Raw genomic sequence first — 20,022 nt, 5'->3', positions numbered from 1 at the left:
GGCACCGTTTAGTGTGACGAGAACGGAAGTGTCTCGGAGTTAGCGGACTTTGCCAGCAGTTTCCAGCAGAATGGCCAGGAATGTGTCCACACTGAAAGTGTGTGACGAGCAAGCAGAGGCAGAAAACAAGGAGGAAGAACCTTGACTGTGGGCAGGAGAGCAGGTCTCCCAGGATCCAGCGGCCAGAGGACTGCAGCTGGCTCAGCCGGGAGGACTGGCAGGGGCCTGCGGTGTCCTTGGCTTGGAGACGTCCAAAAGTGCACTCAGGCTTTTCAGTGTTCAGGTACGAATCCCTTGGAGCTGGCACTGTGGTGCAGTGGGCAAAGCTGCCACCTCTGGTACTGGCATCCCATGTAGCCGCCAGTTCGAGTCCTGGCTGCTCTACTTCCTATCCAGCTCCCTGCCAATGCGCCTGGGGAAGCAGTGGAAGACGGCCCAAGTGCTTGGACCCTGCACCCACTTCTGAGACCCGGAGGAAGCTCCTGACTCCGGGCTTCAGATCAGCCAGACTCCTGCCCTTGTGGCCTTTTGGAGAGTGAACCAGCAGATGGAAGGTCTGTCTCTATCTGTCTCTATCTCTGTCTCTCTCTGTAACTGTCTTTCAATTAAATATTTCTTTTTTTTTTAAAAAAAAAAAAAGATATAAATCCCATTCACAATAGATTAAAAAAGACAAACCTAGGGATAAATTTAACCAAGGACATGAAAAACCTCTACAATGAAAAATCACAAAATACTAATGAGAGAAACAGATGACATTCAAAAATGGGAAAATCTCTCAAGTTCATGGATTGGAGGAATTAATAGTGTTAAAATGTCTACACTACCTAAAGCAATCTGCAGATTCAATGCAATCCAGATACATTTACCAGCGACATTCTTCACAGGACTAGAAAGGGTATTCCTAAATTCACACGGAAACATAAAAGACCCCAGGTAGCCAGAGAACCTTGGCCCATGAGAGCTAGGCAGGGGGGTGTGGCTGGGGGAGGGGCCAGCACTGTGGTGCAGGGCTGAGCTGGTGGGGCCCAGCGGCCCATGTAGAGTGAAGTCCTGGCTGCACCACTTCCGATCCAGCTTCCTGCTAATGTGCCTGGAAAAGCCGCAGATGGTACGTGGGAGATCGGCTAGGTTCCTGGTCCTGGCTTCCACCTGGCCCATCCCTGGCTGTCGCCAGCATTTGAGGAATGAACCAGCAGACAGACAGAAGATGCAGCCAGATCTTTCTCTTTCTGCCTCTCCCTCTCTCTCTCTGCCACTCTGCCTTCCAAATAATGAATAAAACACCTTTTTTAAAAAATGCTGGCAATGCTATGGTACCCTAATACACTGTTGGCAGGAACGCAAATTAGCAAAGCCACTGCAGAAAATGGTATGGAGATTCCTTAACAAATTAAAACTGGATGTGCCGTATGACCCAGCTATCCCACTTCTCGGAAAATATCCGAAGGAAATGAAGTCGGCATGTGAGAGACACCCGCACTCCCAGATTCACTGTCACCAGGGGCACACCGGCAAAGATACGGAATCAGCCTCGTTATCCACCAGCCGATGCCCGGATAAACAAACTGTGGTACATACACACAATGCAATATCACTCAGCTAAAAAAAGAGAATCTTGGGGCCAGCACTGTGGCACAGCGGGTTAACGACCTGGCCTGAACCGCTGGCATCCCATATGGGCGCCGGTTCTAGTCCTGGCTACTCCTCTTCTGATCCAGCTCTCTGCTGTGGCCTGGGAAAGCAGAGGAGGATGACCCAAGTCCTTGGGCCCCTGCACGCACGGGGGAGGCCCGGAAGAAGCTCCTGGCTCCAGATTGGCGCGACTCCGGCGGCCGTCCAGGGAGTGACCCAGTGGATGGAAGACCTCTCTCTCTTTCTAACCCTGTCTGTCTTTCACATAAATAGAGATTTTAAAAATTGCTTAACATTAAATAAATACAACTCAAGACAAAGCAGAACGTCAGCAGGGCAGGGCGCGGCGGGGAGAGCATCCGGAACAGCGGGCTGCCGGCTCTGGCACCGGCCGAGCGGGCGCAGCGGCGCCTGGAGCCGAGGGCCGGCGCGGGCGGGACCAGCGCAGGGACTCCACGTCCGCGCCGGACCCAAACCCCGCGTGGTCCGCGAGACATTCGCCGAACCGGGACCGGGACCGGGACGGGACGCGTGCGAGGCCGGCTTTCCCCGCTCCGTGCCCGGCCCCGGGCGCCCCCCGGAGCTTCGCGGGCTCTCGCGCTAGACAGGCGGCTGGAGCCCGCCTCGCCGTCCCTGCGGGTCCCTGAGACGCCCGGAGGCGCCCCAGCCGCTCCCTCATCCGCGCGACGCCGGTGGGAGCGGCGGGAAGGCAGGGCGCGCCGCGCTTCCGGCCCGCGGCGGCGGGGGGCGGAGCCTCCGGGCGTGGAGACCTCTGGGAGTCGAAGTCCTGGCGAGTCGCGGGGTGTGGGGCGGCGAGAACTACAACTCCCAGGAGGCCGTGCGCCCGGCCTCGGGCCGGAGGGGCTGGCCGGGCCGCGAGTGTCCACGGCCTGGGCGAGGGTCCGCGCGCCTCACTGGGCGCCGACTGAACCCTGCTGCGCGGGGGCTGCGGGGCTGCGGGAGGGGCTGGAAGGCGAGGCGTCGCTGGCAGAAGCCCTGGTCCAGGGCAGAGCAGGGGAGTCGGGCTGGGGCGGGGTTAGGAGTGAGGGTGCAGACAGGTGGGGTGGGGTGTAAACCTAAACTTGGGGTGTCTGACCGGAAATGAGGCAGTAGGACGAGAAACTGAGGGCGACCTCTAGATTTTTTATTATTATTATTATTATTATTGGAGAGGCAGAGAGACGGAAGAGAGAGAGAGGCAGAGAGAGAGGTCTTCCATCCGCTGGTTCACTCCCCAGATGACCACACAAGGGTCGGAGCTGCGCTGATCCGAAGCCAGGAGCTTATTCTGGGTCTTCCCACGCTGGTGCAGGGACCCAAGGACTTGGGCCATCTTCCACTGCTTTCACAGGCCACAGCAGAGAGCTGGATGGGAAGTGGAGCAGTTGGGACTGGAACCGGCGCCCGTATGGGATGCCAGCACCACAGGCAGTGGCTTTGCCTGCTGCGCCACAGCGCTGGCCCTGACCTCTGGATTTTGTGTGATTTCATTTTATTTGCCTAATGAATTGGGTGCCAAGAAGTGGCGACCGCTGCGGAAGCGACAGTGGTTCATGGTTAGTTTTCAGAGGAAGACGTTCAGCCGGCGTAACGGGTTACATGCACCTGAAGGCTCTTGGGCACGCAGGAAGCCAATGCCGGGAAGGCTGTAGCCGCCTGGTACTCAGCCGGTGAGGAGGGGGGAAGGAAATTAACAGCCTGCTGTAAACTGCCCTGCGCTGCGGCCCAGCAGGCACGGGTCAGAGGCCATTAGTCTGCACTTCTAGGTCCGAGTCCAGCTTGTGTGGACAGTGAGGCTGTTTCGCACAGGGCGCACAGGGGTGACAGCAGGCTCCCTTGGCGTGATGTCCACCTGCTGGCTGCCGGACACTGAGCAGGCAGGACGCGGGGAGCCTGCAGGCTGGAGAGCAGCTGGGAGGGCTGGACCCGGTGGGGGCAGCGTGGGAGGGCACGGTACGATGACCCCCAGAGGTCAAGCTGGGACCGCAGGCCTGGCTGTCCCAGGGGACCCCGACAGCACTCTGCGGAGGAGGGGGGGGCAGGGGTCGGAAGTGTAGACATGAGGGCAGAGGCCGCTTCCAAGGAGAGAGGCTCCCAGGGCCCAGGCAGGTTTTCTCGGCCCCTTTGCAGAGGAAGGCGTCACAGACTGTAGGCTGATCCAGTGAAGAGAGCAGGCACTGAGCGGGTCAGTGGTCAGCGACCCCAGGCCCACATGGCCGGCCACGACGGAAGGCAGACCCACCCTGTCCACACCCCAGTGCCGTGTGCGTGTTACTTTATATGGCAAACGAGGACTAAGAAATTTGGCATAGAGTCTGGGTTATATGGCTGAGCCAGTGCAAACATCAGGGTCCTTACAGGTAGGGGGGAGGAGGCAGAGGAGGGTCAGGAGACCCAGGCCGTGAGCATTTGGCTTCAGGGTTAGGACGCCCTTGGGGCACCTGCACCCGCGGCACAGGGCTGATTCCTGGTTTCCTGCTGATGTGCACCTGGGAGGCAGCAGGCGATGGCTCAGTTGGGTTCCTGCCTCCTCTCTCGCATCAATATACGTGTGTACATAAATACACAGATACAGAAGGGCCAGATGGTAAACGCGTGTGGTGTCAGCACACGGGGCTGCTGTCACCTACTGTGGGAGCCACACTCACTCAAGTTCCGACCTCCAGGCACAGGGGCTGCCCGTGCCGCGGCCCTCTGACCTCACGTAGGTGGGGTCCCCTCGTCCCTCAAGTCAGCGGCACGAGGAGGAAGCCCGACAGCCTGACACAGGTAGGCAGACGCTGGCTGCAGACTCGGGCATCCGAACGAGGAGGCTGCTCCCATCCCAAATGGCCATTAGCTTTATGACTCCTGGAAGCTCATCAACTGCAGAACGGTGGCGTCCCCATCCCTGTCACCCTGGAGACAAGCCCCCTGCCAGTGGAATCCTCTGGGGGCACACCATTTCCAGGAGGCGTGGCCTGGCCTGAGGACCTGCCCAGCCACAGCGGAGGCCAGCCAGCAAGCGTCCATCTCCATTGCTCATTTTGCTGACAGAAGGTGAGGATGAGAGAGAGACAGACAGACAGACAGACACCGCCCTTCCATCCAGTGGTTCATTCCCCAAATGGCTGCAACGGCCAGGGCTAGGCCAGGCCAAAGACGAGAGCCTGGAAGTCCATCCTGGTTTCCCACGTGAATGCCTGGGCCCAAGGACTGGGCCATCTCCTGCTGCTCTCCCGGGGAGCTGGACCGGAAGTGGGGCGACCCCCGGAGCCGAGGTGTTAAACGCATCAGTACTCCAGCTGCAGGACGGGATGTGCCGAGGTCACCACCCACACGTCGCAGCATTAACGACACATCATTCAGGTTTCTTCAAGGCCGTCGTACTGCGAAACTCTTTATTTAATGCGTCTGGGAACATGTGACCGCACCCTGACACAGAAACTCAAGTGTGCTACCGCAAGACGTTCAGAACGTCTCGCGTCTCTGGCACTGCTGCAGGTGCCCCTGCCCGGGACACGAGGGCTCAGCACCACCGGCCGCCTCTGCCCTCACTCCCCACCCAGCACCTGAGACTGCTGGCAGAGGTGCACACGGAAGAGGGTGGAGCTCTGGCAGGGTCTTCCTCCTGCCTGGAGCTCCCCCCTCCACCACCCCTGAGCACAAAGAGGCTCCCTCCAGGAACAGGGCCCGGGGCCTGGCTGGGCCGTCACCTGGTGCTGGCCAGCCAGCTACCCACTGGAGGAGGGCGGCCGACTGGGAGACCCCTTGGGCCCTGCCCCACCACGTGGGACCCCCAGGGTGGCGGGCGTGCAGCTGGGAAGGCCTGGCCCCTGGTTCCGGGCCAGCACAGTCACCAGGGCCGCCAGACGCTCTGGGCCATTCGGGCTGCAGTGAGGCCGCCCAAGGCTGCAGGCACCAAGTGCAGCCGCTCCCCAGGCGCCCGACTCAAATCAGCCTCGGAGGCCTCCTCCAGGTCGGAGCCCAGGTCATCCCCGGGACCTGGGGGGCTGGGCAGTGGGGACCCCGGGGACGCCCCTGCGGCCCAGCCGCCCCGCCCAGGGGCTCCCGGCGGTCCCGCCAGGGCGCCCCCCAGCAGGTCTCGGAAGCTGCTGCCCTCGCGCAGGGGCATGGACTCCAGCAGGTGGTTCAGGAGCTGGGCGGCGACGGTGGCGTCAATGGCCTGGCACGTGGACACGAAGGTGTGCACCTCGTGCATACACTGGATGTAGCCGGCGGCGAAGCGCTCGCTGGCTTCCGCCCGCAGCTGCTCGCGCTCTGCGCCCGAGAGAGGGGAGGAGAGAGCCGTGCCCGGCACGGTGAGCGGCGACTCCCCTGGCCCACGGGTCCCCCCCTCCGTGGACCCCGGGGAGGGCCCTGGGCACCGAGCGGACGGGGGAGGTCACCCCTCCCGGGGAGGGGCGGCCCGGGCAGCGCGCCCCGCACTCACCGCGCGCCCGGCCCCGCAGCGCTCCCTGCACGCGCCGCACGGTCAGCTCCAGCACCTCGGCGTTCTCCAGCTTGGCCTGCACCTGCGCCGTCGGGGAGCGCGTGAGGCCGGCGCGCGCCCCGCAGCCCGCCCCGCAGCCCGCCCCCGCGCCCGCCGGCCGCACCTCGGCGCCCGCCAGCAGCAGCCGCAGCTCCTGCAGGCTCTCGTTGATCCGCGCGCGCCGCTTCTTCTCCACCAGGGGCTTCCGGGCCTGCGGGAAGCGGGCCCCTGAGCCCCGGCCCCGGGCGGCCTCCCCCCGCCCGCCCGCCCGCGCCTCCGGCCCGCACCTTGCGGTCCCCACGAGCCTCCCCGCTGTCTTCGTGCTCCCGGCCCGTACGGTCCCGGCCGGGGGCCAGGGACGGGGCCATGGCCGCCCCGCCACGAGCGCGGCGAGGGCTGCGGGCGGTGGGCGCCGGCTCCTCGAGGCCCCGCGGCAGCCCTCGCCGTCGCGCGTCTTCCGGCCGCCGGCCGCCCCGCCCCTTTTATAGGGGCTCATTTGCATGTCAATGCGCCGATTGGCGGAGCGGGCGCGGCGCTGCGGGCCGCGAGGCGCGCCTCAGCCAATGGGAGCGGCGCGCTTTGTGCGGTCCCGCGGCCCGGGCGGCGGGCAGCTGGCAGGGCGGGGCCCCTCGCGCTGCGCCGTCGCGACCCCCGCGGGGGCGGCCCCCAAGACCACGGCCCCGGCCGCGCTGGTCGCTTCCTTCGCCGCGTTAGGGCGCGGGTCTGCGTGCGTGCGTGCGGGGGCTCCTCCGTGGTCCGCCTGGCTCTCTCCTCCGGACCGGGAGGGGACGTCGCGTCCGGCCAGGGTGCCTCTGCGCTCCGGGGAGGTGGGGCAACCTCATCCCGACACCAGGCTCGCCCCGCAACGCCCACCCTCGGTTGGCCCCAGCATCCTGGTGGGGCGGGGTCCGCCAGCGCTGTCGCCTGCCTGTTCCTCCTCGCGCTCCCCTTGCCCCGCCACCCGCTCTGAGCGCTCCCACCCTCGGTGGTCCCCTCGCCCCCAGTTCCCCGTAGCCCTCCTTTTCCTTCGCCTCCCCCTGCTCCGACGCCTCCTTCGCTGGGCCGCACCCCCGGGCTCTCCTTCCCGGCCCTTCCCTGAGCTCCAGCCCCCCCACCCGTCATGCACCGCCCCACCTCCCCACGGTGCCCCCCGCCCCGGGCCCCCGCCCCACCTCCCTACGGTGCCCCGCGCCCCGCCGCGCCGCCGTCTGGCCCCGTAACTTGATGCCCGTGACAGTTGGCAGCTGCAGCCGCGCCAAGAGCGACAGGTGTCGGCCGCGCCTTTGTCTCCGCCCGCTTTGTGCGGCCGGCAGGCGCTTGCTCGGGGCGGCCAGACGCCCGCCACCCCCCCACCGCGGCCGCCCATCTGCCGGCCCTGCCGGGCCCAGCTCCTGCTCCACCGCCCGGCTGCCCGCGCCGTCCCGCAGAGCCGGAACGCCCCCCTTCCGCCCCCAGCCGCAGGCCTGCCAGGCACCACTTGCCCTGTGCAGGGTGCTGAGCCCTCCAGGCTGCCGGTGCCAGACCGCGGACCCTCTGTCCATCCTCCTGCACCTGCAGAGCAGAGCCGGACCCCGCGGAGGTGCTGGGTGCTAGGGAATGGGAGGGGGTGTGTGCCCGGGGTGGGGGGCACGGCTGTGCTGTCTGGAGAGGCCCTGGGGCCTCTCCCGGGAGCACAGGGGCTCCAGTCCAGGTGAGCTTGGTGGGAGATCTGGAGGGTGCCCGCCACCTTCCTGAGCTCTGTAGCCACTGGGCCTCCCTGGCCCCTCTGTGTGCAGGCCCTGCGTCTCCTCCACCCTCCGTCACTGGGGAGAAGTGGACCTGCCTGTCCTCACCCTCTGTGTTTAGTGTCCCCACAGCCGTGAGGCTCTGCTGTCTCCCACCCTTGAGTGTCCCTGGGCTGCCCAGGGGCCCAACTGCACCCCCACCCCACCCCACCCCTGGTGAGGCTGAGAGGGTGGGGCTGCAGGGCCCCAAGGAGGCCTGAGACTCGATTCCCCTTCCCCACTTAGACCTCACCACACAGGAGACCCCCAAGTGGCTACACCTCGTTTCCACCGCTTGGAGAAACTGAGATCGGGGAAATAAACTGGGTGATTTTAATTTTTTTAAAGATCTATTTGAAAGGCGGCATTACAAGAAAGAGGGAGAGACAGAGAGGTCTTCCACCTGCTGGTTCACTCCCCACATGGCTTCAACGGCTGGAGTTGGGCCGGTCCAAAGTCAGGAGCCTGGAACTCCAACCCGGTCTCTCACGCGGGTGGCAGGGGCCCAAGGCCTTGGGCGCATCTTTTGCTGCTTTCTCAGACGCATTAGCTGAAGTGGAGCACGTGGGACAGGAACCTGCGTCCGGTTAGGATTCGGCATTGTCAGCAGTGGCCTCGTCCCCGTGCCACGACGCCGGCCCCTTGGTGACACTTCTTACACTGGCGAGTTGGCGGACAAAGGCAGCAGAGGATGGCCGAGGCCCTGATTCCTGGAGAAAGCCGACGGGACACGGGAGCTGTGTGGGGGAGGCGGGGGCAGAGGAGGGCACAATAAAGTCAAATGCACACAAAAGAGCGGAGGCACCTCCAGGAGGAACCCAAAGAGCTGCCCACAGAAAGAAACGCCCTGTAGGCACCACGTGGCTCAGCAGGCAGCGTTCTCCCAGGGCCCCAGCACTGGGCTCAGTCTGAGAAGGGAAGGAGCGGTAATAATTAAGGTTACAGTCATTCTGCAAAGCCGACTTTGTGAAAGCGGCACCGTGACAGGTGCTGGGAGAGGAGATGGGAAGGCGGGCTTGTCCGGCGGGCGTTGTGGGCCGCAGATGAAGCTCTGGGACCAGCCTCGGTGTGCGCGGTGTCCCTGAGAGCCCGGAGTGAGCCGCCGGCACCACCGAGTCAGCAGGTCTCTCGGCTGTGTCCCCGGATCTCTCTGAAGTTAACAAGCCGTGTGGGCGCCTGCCGTGAGTTCAGAGAATTCTGAATACTGGCACGAGTACACCCGGCAGCATGAGATTTCTCAAACTTTTTATTCAGTGAGAAATGAGGGCCCTGTCCAAGAGAGAGGGACATCTGGATTCAGACGGAGCACCAGGAGCCAGCCTCGTGGTGGGGCGTGCTGGCCGGAAGGCACGGAGCGGGTGGCCCCATGGCCACGCGCCCCAGAGGTGCGGGGCAGCAAGGGGATCGAGGGCAGGGAGGGAAAAGAAGGGCAAAGGGCAAAGGGCAAAGGGACCTTTAATCCACTTCCAAAGGGGAGGGGTCAATTAGTCTGACTGGCAGGTGGGCGCACAGGTGGGGTCAGGTAGGGGCATGAGATCGCACAGCGGCGTGGTGAAGGCGTGGTCTTCCAGCTCACAAACCTGGTCAGTTTATCCTATCTGCCTGCCTACATTGGTCGGACTGGAAGTTCCGTCTTCGTCAGCTTCAAGCTCTAGTGGCTAGGGATGGCTTGGCCGTTTAGTCCCAGGAGCCGGGCTTCCCCCATCTGGGCCCCTCGCTCGGCCACCCTGCTGGACCCACTTCCTGCCGTTTGTTGCCTGGGCTGATGCTGCCTCCACAGTTGGCCCAAGCACAGACTTCCTGAGCGCTGGAACCTTTTGATCCTTCCCACAGCCAGGAAGAGAGGCCTGCAGAGGCTGGGCAGGGCCTGGTGGCCACAGGGGGACCAGTCAGCAGCAGGAGGGGCAGGCCATAAATCCCCAGGGAACAAAGGCAGCGGCCAGCCCGCAGACACCCAGGCCAATCTGCCCGGGAGACTCTCCTTTTGGTTTGGAAATAAAGGAGGGGGTGCCCGGGCTGTATGGAAAATAAAGACACAATGACAGCCCTGTCTGTCTGCCGCCTGGACACTCGCGGAGGCCTGGGCTCCCACCGGCACTGCCGTCCAGCAGCCAGTCCTGCCAGGAGCTGCCTCACTCCCCGCTGCAGCCCCAGGGTCTTGGTTTGACAAGTGGGGGGAATTCTGGAGTACAGAACACACCAAACACCAGTAAGGGAAGGGCTCAATGGGGAAAACCCAGCAGACCAGAGGGAGGGGGCGAAGAGGGAAGAAGAGGGGAGAGAGGGATGGAGCAAGGGAGGCAGAGGCCCTTGACCTCTAGTGGAAACCTTGGCGGCCAACAGGGCCTGGGCCAGAGGGCAGGAGGTGCAGACACAAGGTTTAGATCCAAGATGGAAAACCTGGAGCGTGTGGGATCTCCTTCCACTTTCCCGAGCGCGCTCACAGAGGTGATCTTTATAGATCTTGAATGATATCAGGGTCAAACCACTCCTACCTTGGGCCGATCCCTCAGGGCCAAATGCGCTGCCGTGGAGGGGCCAATTTTGATGGACTGTTAAGGTCCTACACGCGCCAAGCTCGATTACAGAGACAGATGAGGCGCTGTGTTTGAGGGCTGGAACCGATTTGAGAGGGACCACGTTCCTTAGGAGGCTACCAAGAGGAGAATCGGCTAGAAAAAAGTTCCCATTGCGACCTGTAGAGTCAGATCCATGGACTGCAAGCGTCCTCGCATCCCGGCCATCTGACTACCGAGAGAATGTGGGAGCAGAAGGCGGGGCCGTCGCCCAGGCGCCCCCTGGAGCCCAGGGCCTCGCCTGTAGAAGGGGAACAGAGGTCGAGTCGTCACTCACACCCACTGCTGCCCGGACACAGTGTCCGTAGAGACTAGAAGCCTTACGTAGGAGCTGTGGGTAGTGTCCAGTGCTACGACTTTTACGAGTCAGACAAGCAGACGACAGTAGCCACAACTCAGAGTCGAGTCGCCCTGAGGATTTCCCGTCCGCGTCTTACCTCAGAATTTGGAAGGCCGGTGTGTGGATGGAGACTGTGGAGTGTTTGGTGGCGTGGAAGGAGTTCCGGGGCTGTGTTTTGTGACCGGCAGGAATCAGGACCCCAGAGCAGCTCAGAGATCCTCAAAGGGACAGCAAAGTCATGGGGGACGCGGGGTCAGCAAGGTAAGGTTTTCCCGGCCAACGCACCAAAGTTAGCCGTCACAAAACACACCAAACACTGGAGTAAGGGAGGGGGTTTACTGGGGAAACCCAGCAGGCAGGAGGGGAGGGGTGAGGAGGGAAAGAGAGGAGAGTATAAGAGGGAGAGACAGAGGAGAGGAGCTAGCGAGGAGAGAGAGTGAGAGAGAGAGCAGAGAGGAGAGAGAGCGAGGAGAGAGAGAGACAGAGAGGAGAGAGAGCAGAGAGGAGAGAGAGCTAGCGAGGAGAGAGACAGAGGAGAGAGTGAGGAGAGAGAGGAGAGAGAGACAGAGGAGAGAGAGAGACAGAGGAGAGAGAGACAGAGCAGAGAGAGCAGAGAGGAGAGAGAGGAGAGGAGCTAGCGAGGAGAGCGAGAGCCCCGTGTTCAGGAAGGGGCCCTTTTAACACTTTGCCGGAGGCGGGCAGGGAAGCAGGAGCAGCGAATCCCATGAGGATGGGGGTGGGGCCTAGGATGTAAATCAGGTGTGGATCGTGCCATAGATAAAACTGCCAGTTTCCTAACACGGGGTGCCATTTATGTTGCCAGGAGCTTATTAATAAATTTGGAATTTTAATAGGCCTTGTGGGTCCTCGCCTCATATTCAGAGAATTCCGAATACTGGCATAAACACAAGGCAGCACGATACATTTTACGCTTTTTATTCAGTGAGAGAAATGTCTAAGAACTCTGGATTCACAGCGAGCACCAGCAGCCAGCCACACAGGGGAGCGCAGGCCGGGAAGTGTGGGGCGGGTGGCCCAAGGCACGGGACAGCAAGGGGGTCCAGGGCAAAAGGAAAAAAGGGCCGGGCCACCGTGTTCCAGGCCTTTAATCCACTTCAAAGGGGCATGATTAGTCTGATTGGAGGGGGGGTGCACAGGTGTGGCAGGTAGGGCACGAGGTCACACCGGGGCGTGGTGAAGGCGTGGCCTTCCAGCTCACAAACCTGATCAGTTTTATCCCATCTGCTGCCCTACAACGGGAGGCATGGGGGGACAGCGGAAGGGTGTCTTCCAGGTTCCACTTGTGGTCAGCTACCCCGCCCCCAGCTCTGCAGAAAGAGGGGCTGGGGTAGGAGGGCCGCCTGGGGGGAGATGCAAAGTCTGAGGACCCAGCACCTTTCTGACTCTGCCTTCAGCCCCGTGGCCACTACACGGGTAGCCAGGCCAGGCCAGCCAGGCTGCGTGCCTGTGATGGGGAGGCCAGCGTGGGTGCCTGGGGCCACAGCAGAGTGGAGGGGAGCTGGGGCAGGGAAGCCAGGCGGCTGCACCCCTGTATCTGCAAGTGCACAGCTTAAGCAGGTGGGTGAGCTGGGAGTGAACGGGGGGCCGCGTGGGGGACGTGCGGGGAGCTGGGAGTGAACTGCCAGCCGTGTGGGGGATGTGGGGGGAGCTGGGTGTGACCAGCCGGCCACGTGGGGGATGCAGGGGGAGCTGGGAGTGGACGGGAGGCCATGTGGGGGATGCGGGAGGAGCTGGGAGTGGACGGGGGGCCGTGTGGGGGACGTGGGGGGAGCTGGGTGTGACCAGCCGGCCGCGTGGGGGACATGGGGGGAGCTGGGAGTGGACGGGGGGCTGCGTGGGGGACATGGGGGGAGCTGGGAGTGACCAGCCGGCTGCGTGGGGGACATGGGGGGAGCTGGGAGTGGACGGGGGGCTGCGTGGGGGACATGGGGGGAGCTGGGAGTGGACGGGGGGCTGCGTGGGGAACATGGGGGGAGCTGGGAGTAAATGGAGGGCCGTGTGGGGGACATGGGGGGAGCTGGGAGTCAACTGCCGGCCGCTTGGGGGATGCAGGGGGAGCTGGGAGTGGACGGGGGGCCGCATGGGGGACATGGGGGGAGCTGGGAGTGGACGGGGGTTGCGTGGGGGACATGGGGGGAGCTGGGAGTGAACTGCTGGCCATGTGGGGGACATGGGGGGAGCTGGGAGTGGACGGGGGTTGCGTGGGGGACATGGGGGGAGCTGGGAGTGAACTGCTGGCCGCGTGGGGGACATGGGGGGAGCTGGGTGTGACCAGCCAGCCGCGTGGAGGACATGGGGGGAGCTGGGAGTGGACGGGGGGCCTCGTGGGGGACGCAGCCAGACTATGAGAGGCCACACGAGGCCCGCGCATCTTCTTTAAAGCAATCTTTGGACAAGCTTTGATCTCTCCAGATTTTCCCTCTGTGCCACACTAAAAAGACACAACTGAAAATAAAAATATACTCGCTTTATTTACCGATTTTCTAAAAGGCCAAAGAGTCTTAAAAAGACACAAGCAGTCACACAAATATATTGCACTAGGGGACGAAGGTTTGGTTTGTGCGGGAACAAACCACTTGTCCGCGAGGCTCAACAGATCGTCACACGAACTCGGGAGCGCCTCTGATCTCCCCAGGAATACACTGAAGGAAGGCTCAGTTCAAACAGAGACGTGGGGCACACGCACTACAGAAACAGGGCTCGGCGCTGGGCACCGTGTAAACAAATCACGAAGCGATGCTAGAAGTCACTGCAGGGCGGCAGCTGACAGCCGCTGAGCACAGCCTGACGGAGCGGATGCTGACGGCAAACGTCTTAAGGTAGAACGAGGGTTTGGCAGCTCCGTGTTTAGGTAACGTGGATGCAACCTTAAACCATCCCGGCCGTGGCCTGTGTGCAGAGGTCAGACTACTGCCTCCTGGGCGAGTGCAGAGTTCCCGTGGTTCCGGGAAACCGGGTTAATGTTCCGGCGTGACGGTGGAAAGCGACTGGAAGGCGAGCAGACGGCACCTCTCTCGTCGGACCCCTGCGCTGCTCTCCGCTGAGCGTCACAGCCTTGGTCCAGTCTCACGGCACCTGCTCTGTCACTGGTGCCTCATCCACACGGGACCGGTAAGACATCTTCCCAGTCTTTGGGAAACGCGATGCAACGTGAGGCTTTGTGAAAAGCCGGGCCAGCTGGCGTCACTCTAGCCGAGCGTCAGATCAGTCCCCGGCAGGCACGTGAGCACCCCCGCAGCCAGGCCCCCGGCCCGGGTGGGCGACGGCAGCCTGCGGCCCTGCCTTGCATCTGCTCACCTGGGCCAGCCTGGTTTGTACAGAGGTCGCGCTAAGGAGACGACCGGCAACGTATGGTCCGACGTGGTCTGAACGAGGTGGAGCCATCCAGGGGCCGGGGGTACCTGGATGGGTTGGGCACACAGCCACCAGCTCTGAGACCACCGCTAACAAGCGAAGGCCAGGCTGAACCCCTTCTCCCTGCGGCACGCGGAAGCCGGAGCTGCTGGGGGGGCCGGGGGCGTGATGTCTCCACTTGGGGGGTGGGGGATCAAGCTTGACTGAATGAGGGTTTCGATGCAAAGCAGCCTGCAGGGCAGGGCACAGGCGGACGTGATCAAACACCCTAGGAAAGTTCTGGAAGCCGCAGCTGAGAGCCACACAAGGCAGCTTCCTGGCTGCTCGCCCCAGCCTGGCACGAAGTCTCAGGCCAGAGGTCCTCATCGCGGTCTCTGACGCCTGCCCGGGGCCACCCTCTCAGCCTCGGACCCGGGCCCGCGCTGGAGCACAAACGCTCCCAGCCCCTTTCACAAAGCTACATGACACAGTCTGTCCCTGCAGCGGAAGCAGACGTGGGGCCCGCCCTGTCCCGCAGGCCCCGTCTCGCGGAGGTCACTGGCCGTGGGGCTGGCGGGCACCAGGAGCTATGTTTGTCCTTCCCGCGCCTGGCTCGGGGCGGGCCCCTCCTCCTCCTCCTCGCCGAGGCCCCCAGGGCCAGCGTCTTCCTCGCACGGCGGGCACAAGCTGCCCCTGTCCTTGTTCGCGCAGTAAACACATTCCTGAAAAGCAGGGCAGCACAACACGAGATCCTCGTTAGCAGACGAGGGAGGCGCAGTGACCGGGTCCCCGAGGCTGCTGCCCACGCCTCGCCTGTGGGGTGGGGCGGGACCAGGAATCACACAGCAGGGCCCTGTGCCCCTCCCCTGCCCGGGAGTGCGGCTCTAACCACACGCTGGCTTCTCTGACGGCTCAGAGGCACAGCACAGTGCAGCTTCCCGTGTGAGGGGACACCCGGGCACTGCGGGAGGTTCCGTGTGAGGAGCAGCCGTCTCCTGCCCACAGCAGCACGGGCTCCACGGCCTGGGAGAGGGACGGGAGCCTGGGCCACTCTCCTGTCTGCAACCTCAGGGGACTTGATCTAGAATTCCTGACCCACAGAGCCCACACCAGACAACACAGATGCGACTGCCAGGCGCCACCAGGCTGTGGGGTCAGGGGCGACACAGCGAGAACACAGAGGGTGGCCCGGGCAGCAGACGGAGCCACGCGCCCATGTGGAGGGAGAGTTCTGAGAGGTTCTCACTGCACAGAGGGGCAGCTGGAGGCCGCAGTGGCTCCAGGAGCAGCTGGGAGGGGGAGGGAAGGGGAGGTGAGACAGGAGAGGGAGCGGCACACAGAACTGATCAGATGGGGGCGGCTGGGAGGGGCCGGAGGTGATGAAGCAGCCAGTCCTGTCCACCCTGAAGGTCAAGTCCACAGGATCTGCTGATGGCCTCCATGGGGTGCAAGAGGAGCTGAGGGTGCTCCAAAGCTTGGGGCCTGAGCAGCTGTGGAACGGAGCCCCCCGAGTGCGTGGGGGAGGGGCTGGGTACAGCCCATCTTCTCTGAGGGTCCTGGGGAGCGCGAGTCTGGCTGGACTGCAGAGTGTGTGTGCGCAGGCAGCGGGCAACAGCATGTGAGGGGTGTAGGCCAGGGTCCCCGAGGGAAGCAGATGGGAGCCAGCGGGCAAGCAGGAAGCCAGCGAGGGGGTGCCCCGGAGAGGGCTGGCCCTGCTGGGGCTGCTGCAGGCACAGGAAGGGGACAGAGGACGCCTGGCGCCAGCTATGAAACGGCCCAGGAGCGGCCAGGAGGAACAGAGCCCTGCAGGGCAGCTGGAGGGGTGGGGGCGGGACCGGCGTGGCTGCCAGGGCTGACAACAAGCCTGCTGCACTTGTTTTCCTTTTTGTTCTTGAAACAGGAACCAGAATTGATAAGGGGGAAAACCGCTTTCCGTGAGATAGATTAGATATTTAAACCTCTTTGGAAATGACCTCTTTCCCTAAAGAGTAACTCAATTTCACAAGTTTATGGTCCCAGGGAAGCCGCAGAGCCAGTACCGAGAGCTCGGGCCAGCAGGGGGCGCTGCGAGCTTACCGCCACGTCCAGCGCCGCAGGCAGGCCGCCCGTCTGCACCCACGGGTGGACCTCGTGCAGCTCCTGCCTCTGGCCCTCGGTGAGCCACGGCTGGGACTTCTGCAGCAGCCTCAGCTGCTCTCTGTCCTCCTTCAGAACCGTGTCCGCGTCCCTGCAGGACACAAGTGTGCAGCGTCTGGGGCTCCAGTCTTTCATCTTGTGCGGACTTCTCCAGTCTGAGTAACGCAGCCTCAGACGGCTTTGTTCAGAGCCACAGAGACCACCCTGCTGCAGGACCCTTAACCTCCCGGCGGGTGACTGCGGGCACGGGAGCCCAGGTCAGGATTTTAGTTTACTCCAAGCTCAGCACGGGAGCCGGTGCCGGCAGGTGCAGGGGTTCTGCACGGGCCGGGCGGACCTGGGAGGTCCTGGCGCAGGGCACTGGGGACCCTGGGCCCCGCCTCCCTGCCGTCCTGGGTTCCCTCCCAGCTCCCCTTGCAGGGGCTGCGCTAAGGACAGGACCCACGTCCAGCTCTACAGGGTGGCCTGACGCAGACACAGCCTGGGCACAGAGCCTCCGACAGCTGTGATCCGGCCTCTTCGGCCCTGCACAGACAGACCCCCCCCCCATTCGCCCCACGGGCTCCCCGGCAGCAGCACGCAAGAGACGCTGGAACGAAGCCCTCAGAGCAGTTCACGTGAGGCCCCGAGGGGGACCGAGGCCTACCTTCCTCACAGGCTGCAGGCAGCCACGCCAGGCTCCAGCTCACAGGGCCAGGCCGGCCCAGGGCCCACTCTCTGCCCCTCCCCAGCTCTAAGGCAGGGCTCTCAGAGGGCAGGGCACCCCGCTGGCCGCCCCTGTCTGGGGGATGTGAACCCCAGCCCTCCCCGCGCCCCCAGCAGGGGCTGAGTGGTTACCGGGCGGGCAGCTGGTAGGTCATCATGACGCTGTCGTCCGTGTCGGCCATCAGCAGCCAGAGGGGGTCCTGCAGGACGCACCTGAGGAGCTGCTCGCCGGCCCCCAGCCGCGGGGGCCTCGCTGCCCTGTGGTTATTCTCGGAGGAGTCGATGCTGCCGAAATACCTGCTGCTCCGGCTCGTGTCACTGCTGCCTTTAAGACACCGAGCGGCGGCAGGTCAGCCCTGGCCCGGGGTCCCGGCTGGGGCTCCCGACAGAGCCCCGGGAACCGCAACGCGGACGTCCACGAGCGCCTGCAGAGACAGCCGGGTCTGGCCAAGTGCACTGTCCGTGGTCCCCGTGCACAGAGCACAGAGGGGGAGGCGGCCGGGAGGGCGGTGGGCGCCTCCGGGGGCTTCAGAGCCGCCTGGCAGCTGCTGGTCAGTGAGGGCGCACGGCGGTCCTCACCCACACGCAGCTCACTCAGGAGGGGGGACCACCGCCTGGGAGGCCGAGGGAGGGCCTGGCCCCGGGGCTGGCGGGAAGTGAACAGGGAGGATGTGGAATTCCGACGGAGCCGCAGGCGTGGGCTGCTTGGCCGCCCAGGGCCACACCCGACCCGAGCACGGGCGCCGGCCTCGCCCCTGCCGCCCCCAGCACCACACACCTGCCCCGCTCCGGGAGGCGTCGCAGCCCAGTGAGTCCGAGGCGCTGCTCCCGGACAGGGCCGAGCCCGCGGCCGAGCCCAGGGCGTCGTTGAGCAGGAGGTCGAGCAGGTCGCTGGACGTGGAGAGGGCGTCGCTGTTCGGGGTGTCCGAGGGCTCCTCCTGCTTCGGGGACAGAGCGACACTGCAGTCGGGGCCCCGCAATGACACGGCACACGGGGGCGGGGCACGCACCAGGTCCTCCCGGGACACAAGTCAAGGAAGGGGCCTGGTGAGCAGAGGGCACCCAGGCTCGTGGGGGTGGTGCAGGGAGACGGCTTCTGCAGTCCCCAGAGGCCCCTCCTCACAGTGGGTGGAAAGAGGGAGGGGCTTGGCCCGGGGAGAGCCCCTGACCCTCGCATCTTTGGCCCTGGGACTGTCGGCCCAGGACCCGGGACCAGGGCTGAGGAGCTGGCAGCTGGATGGGGAGACATGCCAGGGTCCACCCTGGGTCCAGGAGCCCAGGCCCTTAAGACTGCACCCGCCTGCAGGCCCTACAGACTGACGTCCCTGTGCCTTGTGGGAATAAAACCACAGCTTCGGGGCTGAGCCAGACTCGCCAGCCGCACCCTCAAGGCCCTGGGTGGAAACGGTGTCACCGGCTTCGGGGTGCAGAAGGCCCCGGCCGCCCCTTCCTCCTCTGCACGGACACCTGGGCCGCTTTGCCACCGCACTCCAGGGAGCCAGCAGGATGCCTGGCTCTGAGCTCACAGATGGGGGTGGGGGACCTAGGTATCCCCCACAAGCCCCCACATGGCCACTTGGGCTCTGCACCCACCACGAGCTGTTGCAAGGTGCGCGGAGCCCTCTCCGACGCGGTCGGGTAAACGGCACGCATGGCTTGGTGGAAAGCTCGGGGGTCTAAGAGCAGCCATGCCAGCCCGGGAGCAAAGAGCATCAGGAAATGCTTACGGCTGGAGGTGCCTTCAGCTGCCGGTCCCGAGACGTCGCAGGCTTGCAGTCGGGCCCCGTGGCAGCTGTCCCTGGGGTCCCTGTGGCCCCCACACCACCCTCGGGGGCCTCTTCCAGCTGCAGCAGGTTGAGCTGCAGGGGTGAGCTGCCGCGGGACTGGAACAGCGGGGGGGAGGCCCTGCCCCCCGCCCCGGAGGCCAATGGAGGCGTGGCTGGGGTGGCCGGACAAGCACATGGCGGCCTGGCAAACTCCGGCTGTGAGGCAGGGGCCGCCGGGGACTGGAGTACGGCGTGGCTGGGGAAGAAGGCCTGGGGCAGAGAGAGGGGATGGCTGGGGAGCACGAGGGCCATGACGGGGGCCAGCGGGGCCTGCACTGCGAGCTGGTACTGGGCGTCCAGAGGCACGGTGGGCACCGTAAGGCTGGCGTGCGGAGCCATGGGCGCCGGGAACACGGGCAGGGAGTAGGCGGGCACGGCAGGACAGCTGGACTGGGATGTGGCCGAGGGGGACCAGGCAGTGGCGTTGAGGCCCACGAGTGGCGGTCGCGGGGGCGCAGGCCCCCCAGACCCTGTGCTCTCGGACGAGTCCCGGGGCTTGGCCCGTTTACACTTCAGTTTCCTGTTCTTTCCGGCTTTTTTCCAAGACGAGTCTATTCCCGAAGCGTTCCTTAGTCCGGGGGAGGCTACAAGGTGGAGGAACCACCAGAGTGAACATCCCCAGGCCGATTCCCACTCCACCAGCTCCGGGAGACCCGGAGTTCCGCGTCCCAGGCTAGCCCAGGGCCGCCTCGGCCACCTCGGCACTCCTGACCTCGGTGAAGGGAGAACATGGCGGAGGGGGGGCCGAGCCTGACAGCTTGCGGGCCCAGCTGCTGACCGCCTTCTCATTTTCTAGTTTTACCAACTTTACCACGGCGGCTCCTTAAACATAGCCGAAGGCAGGTGGCCGGGAGGTGGGGGGCGGTGTGCTCCCGCCTCCACAGCACTGCGGGGATGCCCGGACCAGCCCAGGCAGAGGGGCCTCTGGCTGTGAACCACTGCCCCCGGGACGGTCCCGGCACGTGGGGCTCCTACAGTAGCTGTGATGGCCAGCGCAAGGCGAGCTGCCAAGAGGGTGGCGGTCCTGCGGTTCCGGCCCTCGGCCTGGAGTCCTTCCCGCGGGAAACCCGTGTCGCGGGGCTGCTGGCTAAGGCCCTGGGCTGACGGCCACGCAGGCCTGGACAGCGCGGTTCTGGTGCTAGGGGAAGCAGGGGCTCTGCATTGGCTGCCCACGGGGGAGGGGGCCTTCTTCTAAGCTCCACCGGGGTTCCCGGCA

At 64.3% G+C, this 20,022-nt stretch overlaps 2 protein-coding genes and 1 long non-coding RNA gene across 10 annotated transcripts in view; all 3 read right to left on the bottom strand.

Annotated features, from left to right (window-relative positions):
* Positions 1 to 4,984: 4,984 nt before the first annotated feature.
* Positions 4,985 to 6,595, bottom strand: HES6 (hes family bHLH transcription factor 6). Of its 2 annotated transcripts, none has more exons than XM_051838237.3 (4): positions 6,394 to 6,587; positions 6,231 to 6,317; positions 6,068 to 6,149; positions 4,985 to 5,895 (listed from the first exon to the last, which is right to left on the bottom strand). In XM_051838237.3, exons 1-4 carry the CDS (start codon positions 6,472 to 6,474, stop codon positions 5,471 to 5,473), a joined length of 675 nt encoding a protein of 224 aa, XP_051694197.1. In that variant the 5' UTR covers positions 6,475 to 6,587; the 3' UTR covers positions 4,985 to 5,470. The 2 variants fall into 2 exon arrangements, with proteins under 2 accessions (XP_051694197.1, XP_051694198.1); XM_051838238.3 differs by having other exon boundaries at positions 5,002 to 5,895; positions 6,108 to 6,149; positions 6,394 to 6,595.
* A 1,627-nt stretch (positions 6,596 to 8,222) lies between these two features.
* On the bottom strand, positions 8,223 to 11,517 carry LOC149127238 (uncharacterized). The gene is made up of 2 exons (XR_016231319.1): positions 10,883 to 11,517; positions 8,223 to 8,606 (listed from the first exon to the last, which is right to left on the bottom strand). It is a non-coding gene; the product is annotated as an uncharacterized LOC149127238 (long non-coding RNA).
* A 1,741-nt stretch (positions 11,518 to 13,258) lies between these two features.
* Positions 13,259 to 20,022, bottom strand: part of PER2 (period circadian regulator 2) — a 35,436-nt gene continuing 28,672 nt past the window's right edge. For 3 of the 7 annotated variants that reach the window (XM_070071477.2, XM_089328816.1, XM_089328815.1), the window contains exons 18-22: positions 18,708 to 19,390; positions 17,759 to 17,921; positions 17,113 to 17,305; positions 16,216 to 16,366; positions 13,259 to 14,861 (exon numbers count right to left, since the gene is read on the bottom strand). In XM_070071477.2, the coding sequence (XP_069927578.2) occupies positions 14,727 to 14,861; positions 16,216 to 16,366; positions 17,113 to 17,305; positions 17,759 to 17,921; positions 18,708 to 19,390 (1,325 nt within the window). In that variant the 3' untranslated portion in view covers positions 13,259 to 14,726. The remainder of the gene's footprint in view (positions 14,862 to 16,215; positions 16,367 to 17,112; positions 17,306 to 17,758; positions 17,922 to 18,707; positions 19,391 to 20,022) is intronic. The other 4 variants (XR_016231320.1, XM_089328814.1, XR_016231321.1 and 1 more) reach the window with 4 other exon arrangements.

The sequence above is a fragment of the Oryctolagus cuniculus genome, chromosome 3 (genome assembly GCF_051225735.1).
Source record: "Oryctolagus cuniculus isolate XC-2025 breed Fujian yellow rabbit chromosome 3, ASM5122573v1, whole genome shotgun sequence".
Lineage (NCBI taxonomy): Eukaryota > Metazoa > Chordata > Mammalia > Lagomorpha > Leporidae > Oryctolagus > Oryctolagus cuniculus.
The sequence above is the reverse complement of the archived record's forward strand: the minus strand, read 5'-3'. Positions and strand labels throughout refer to the sequence as shown.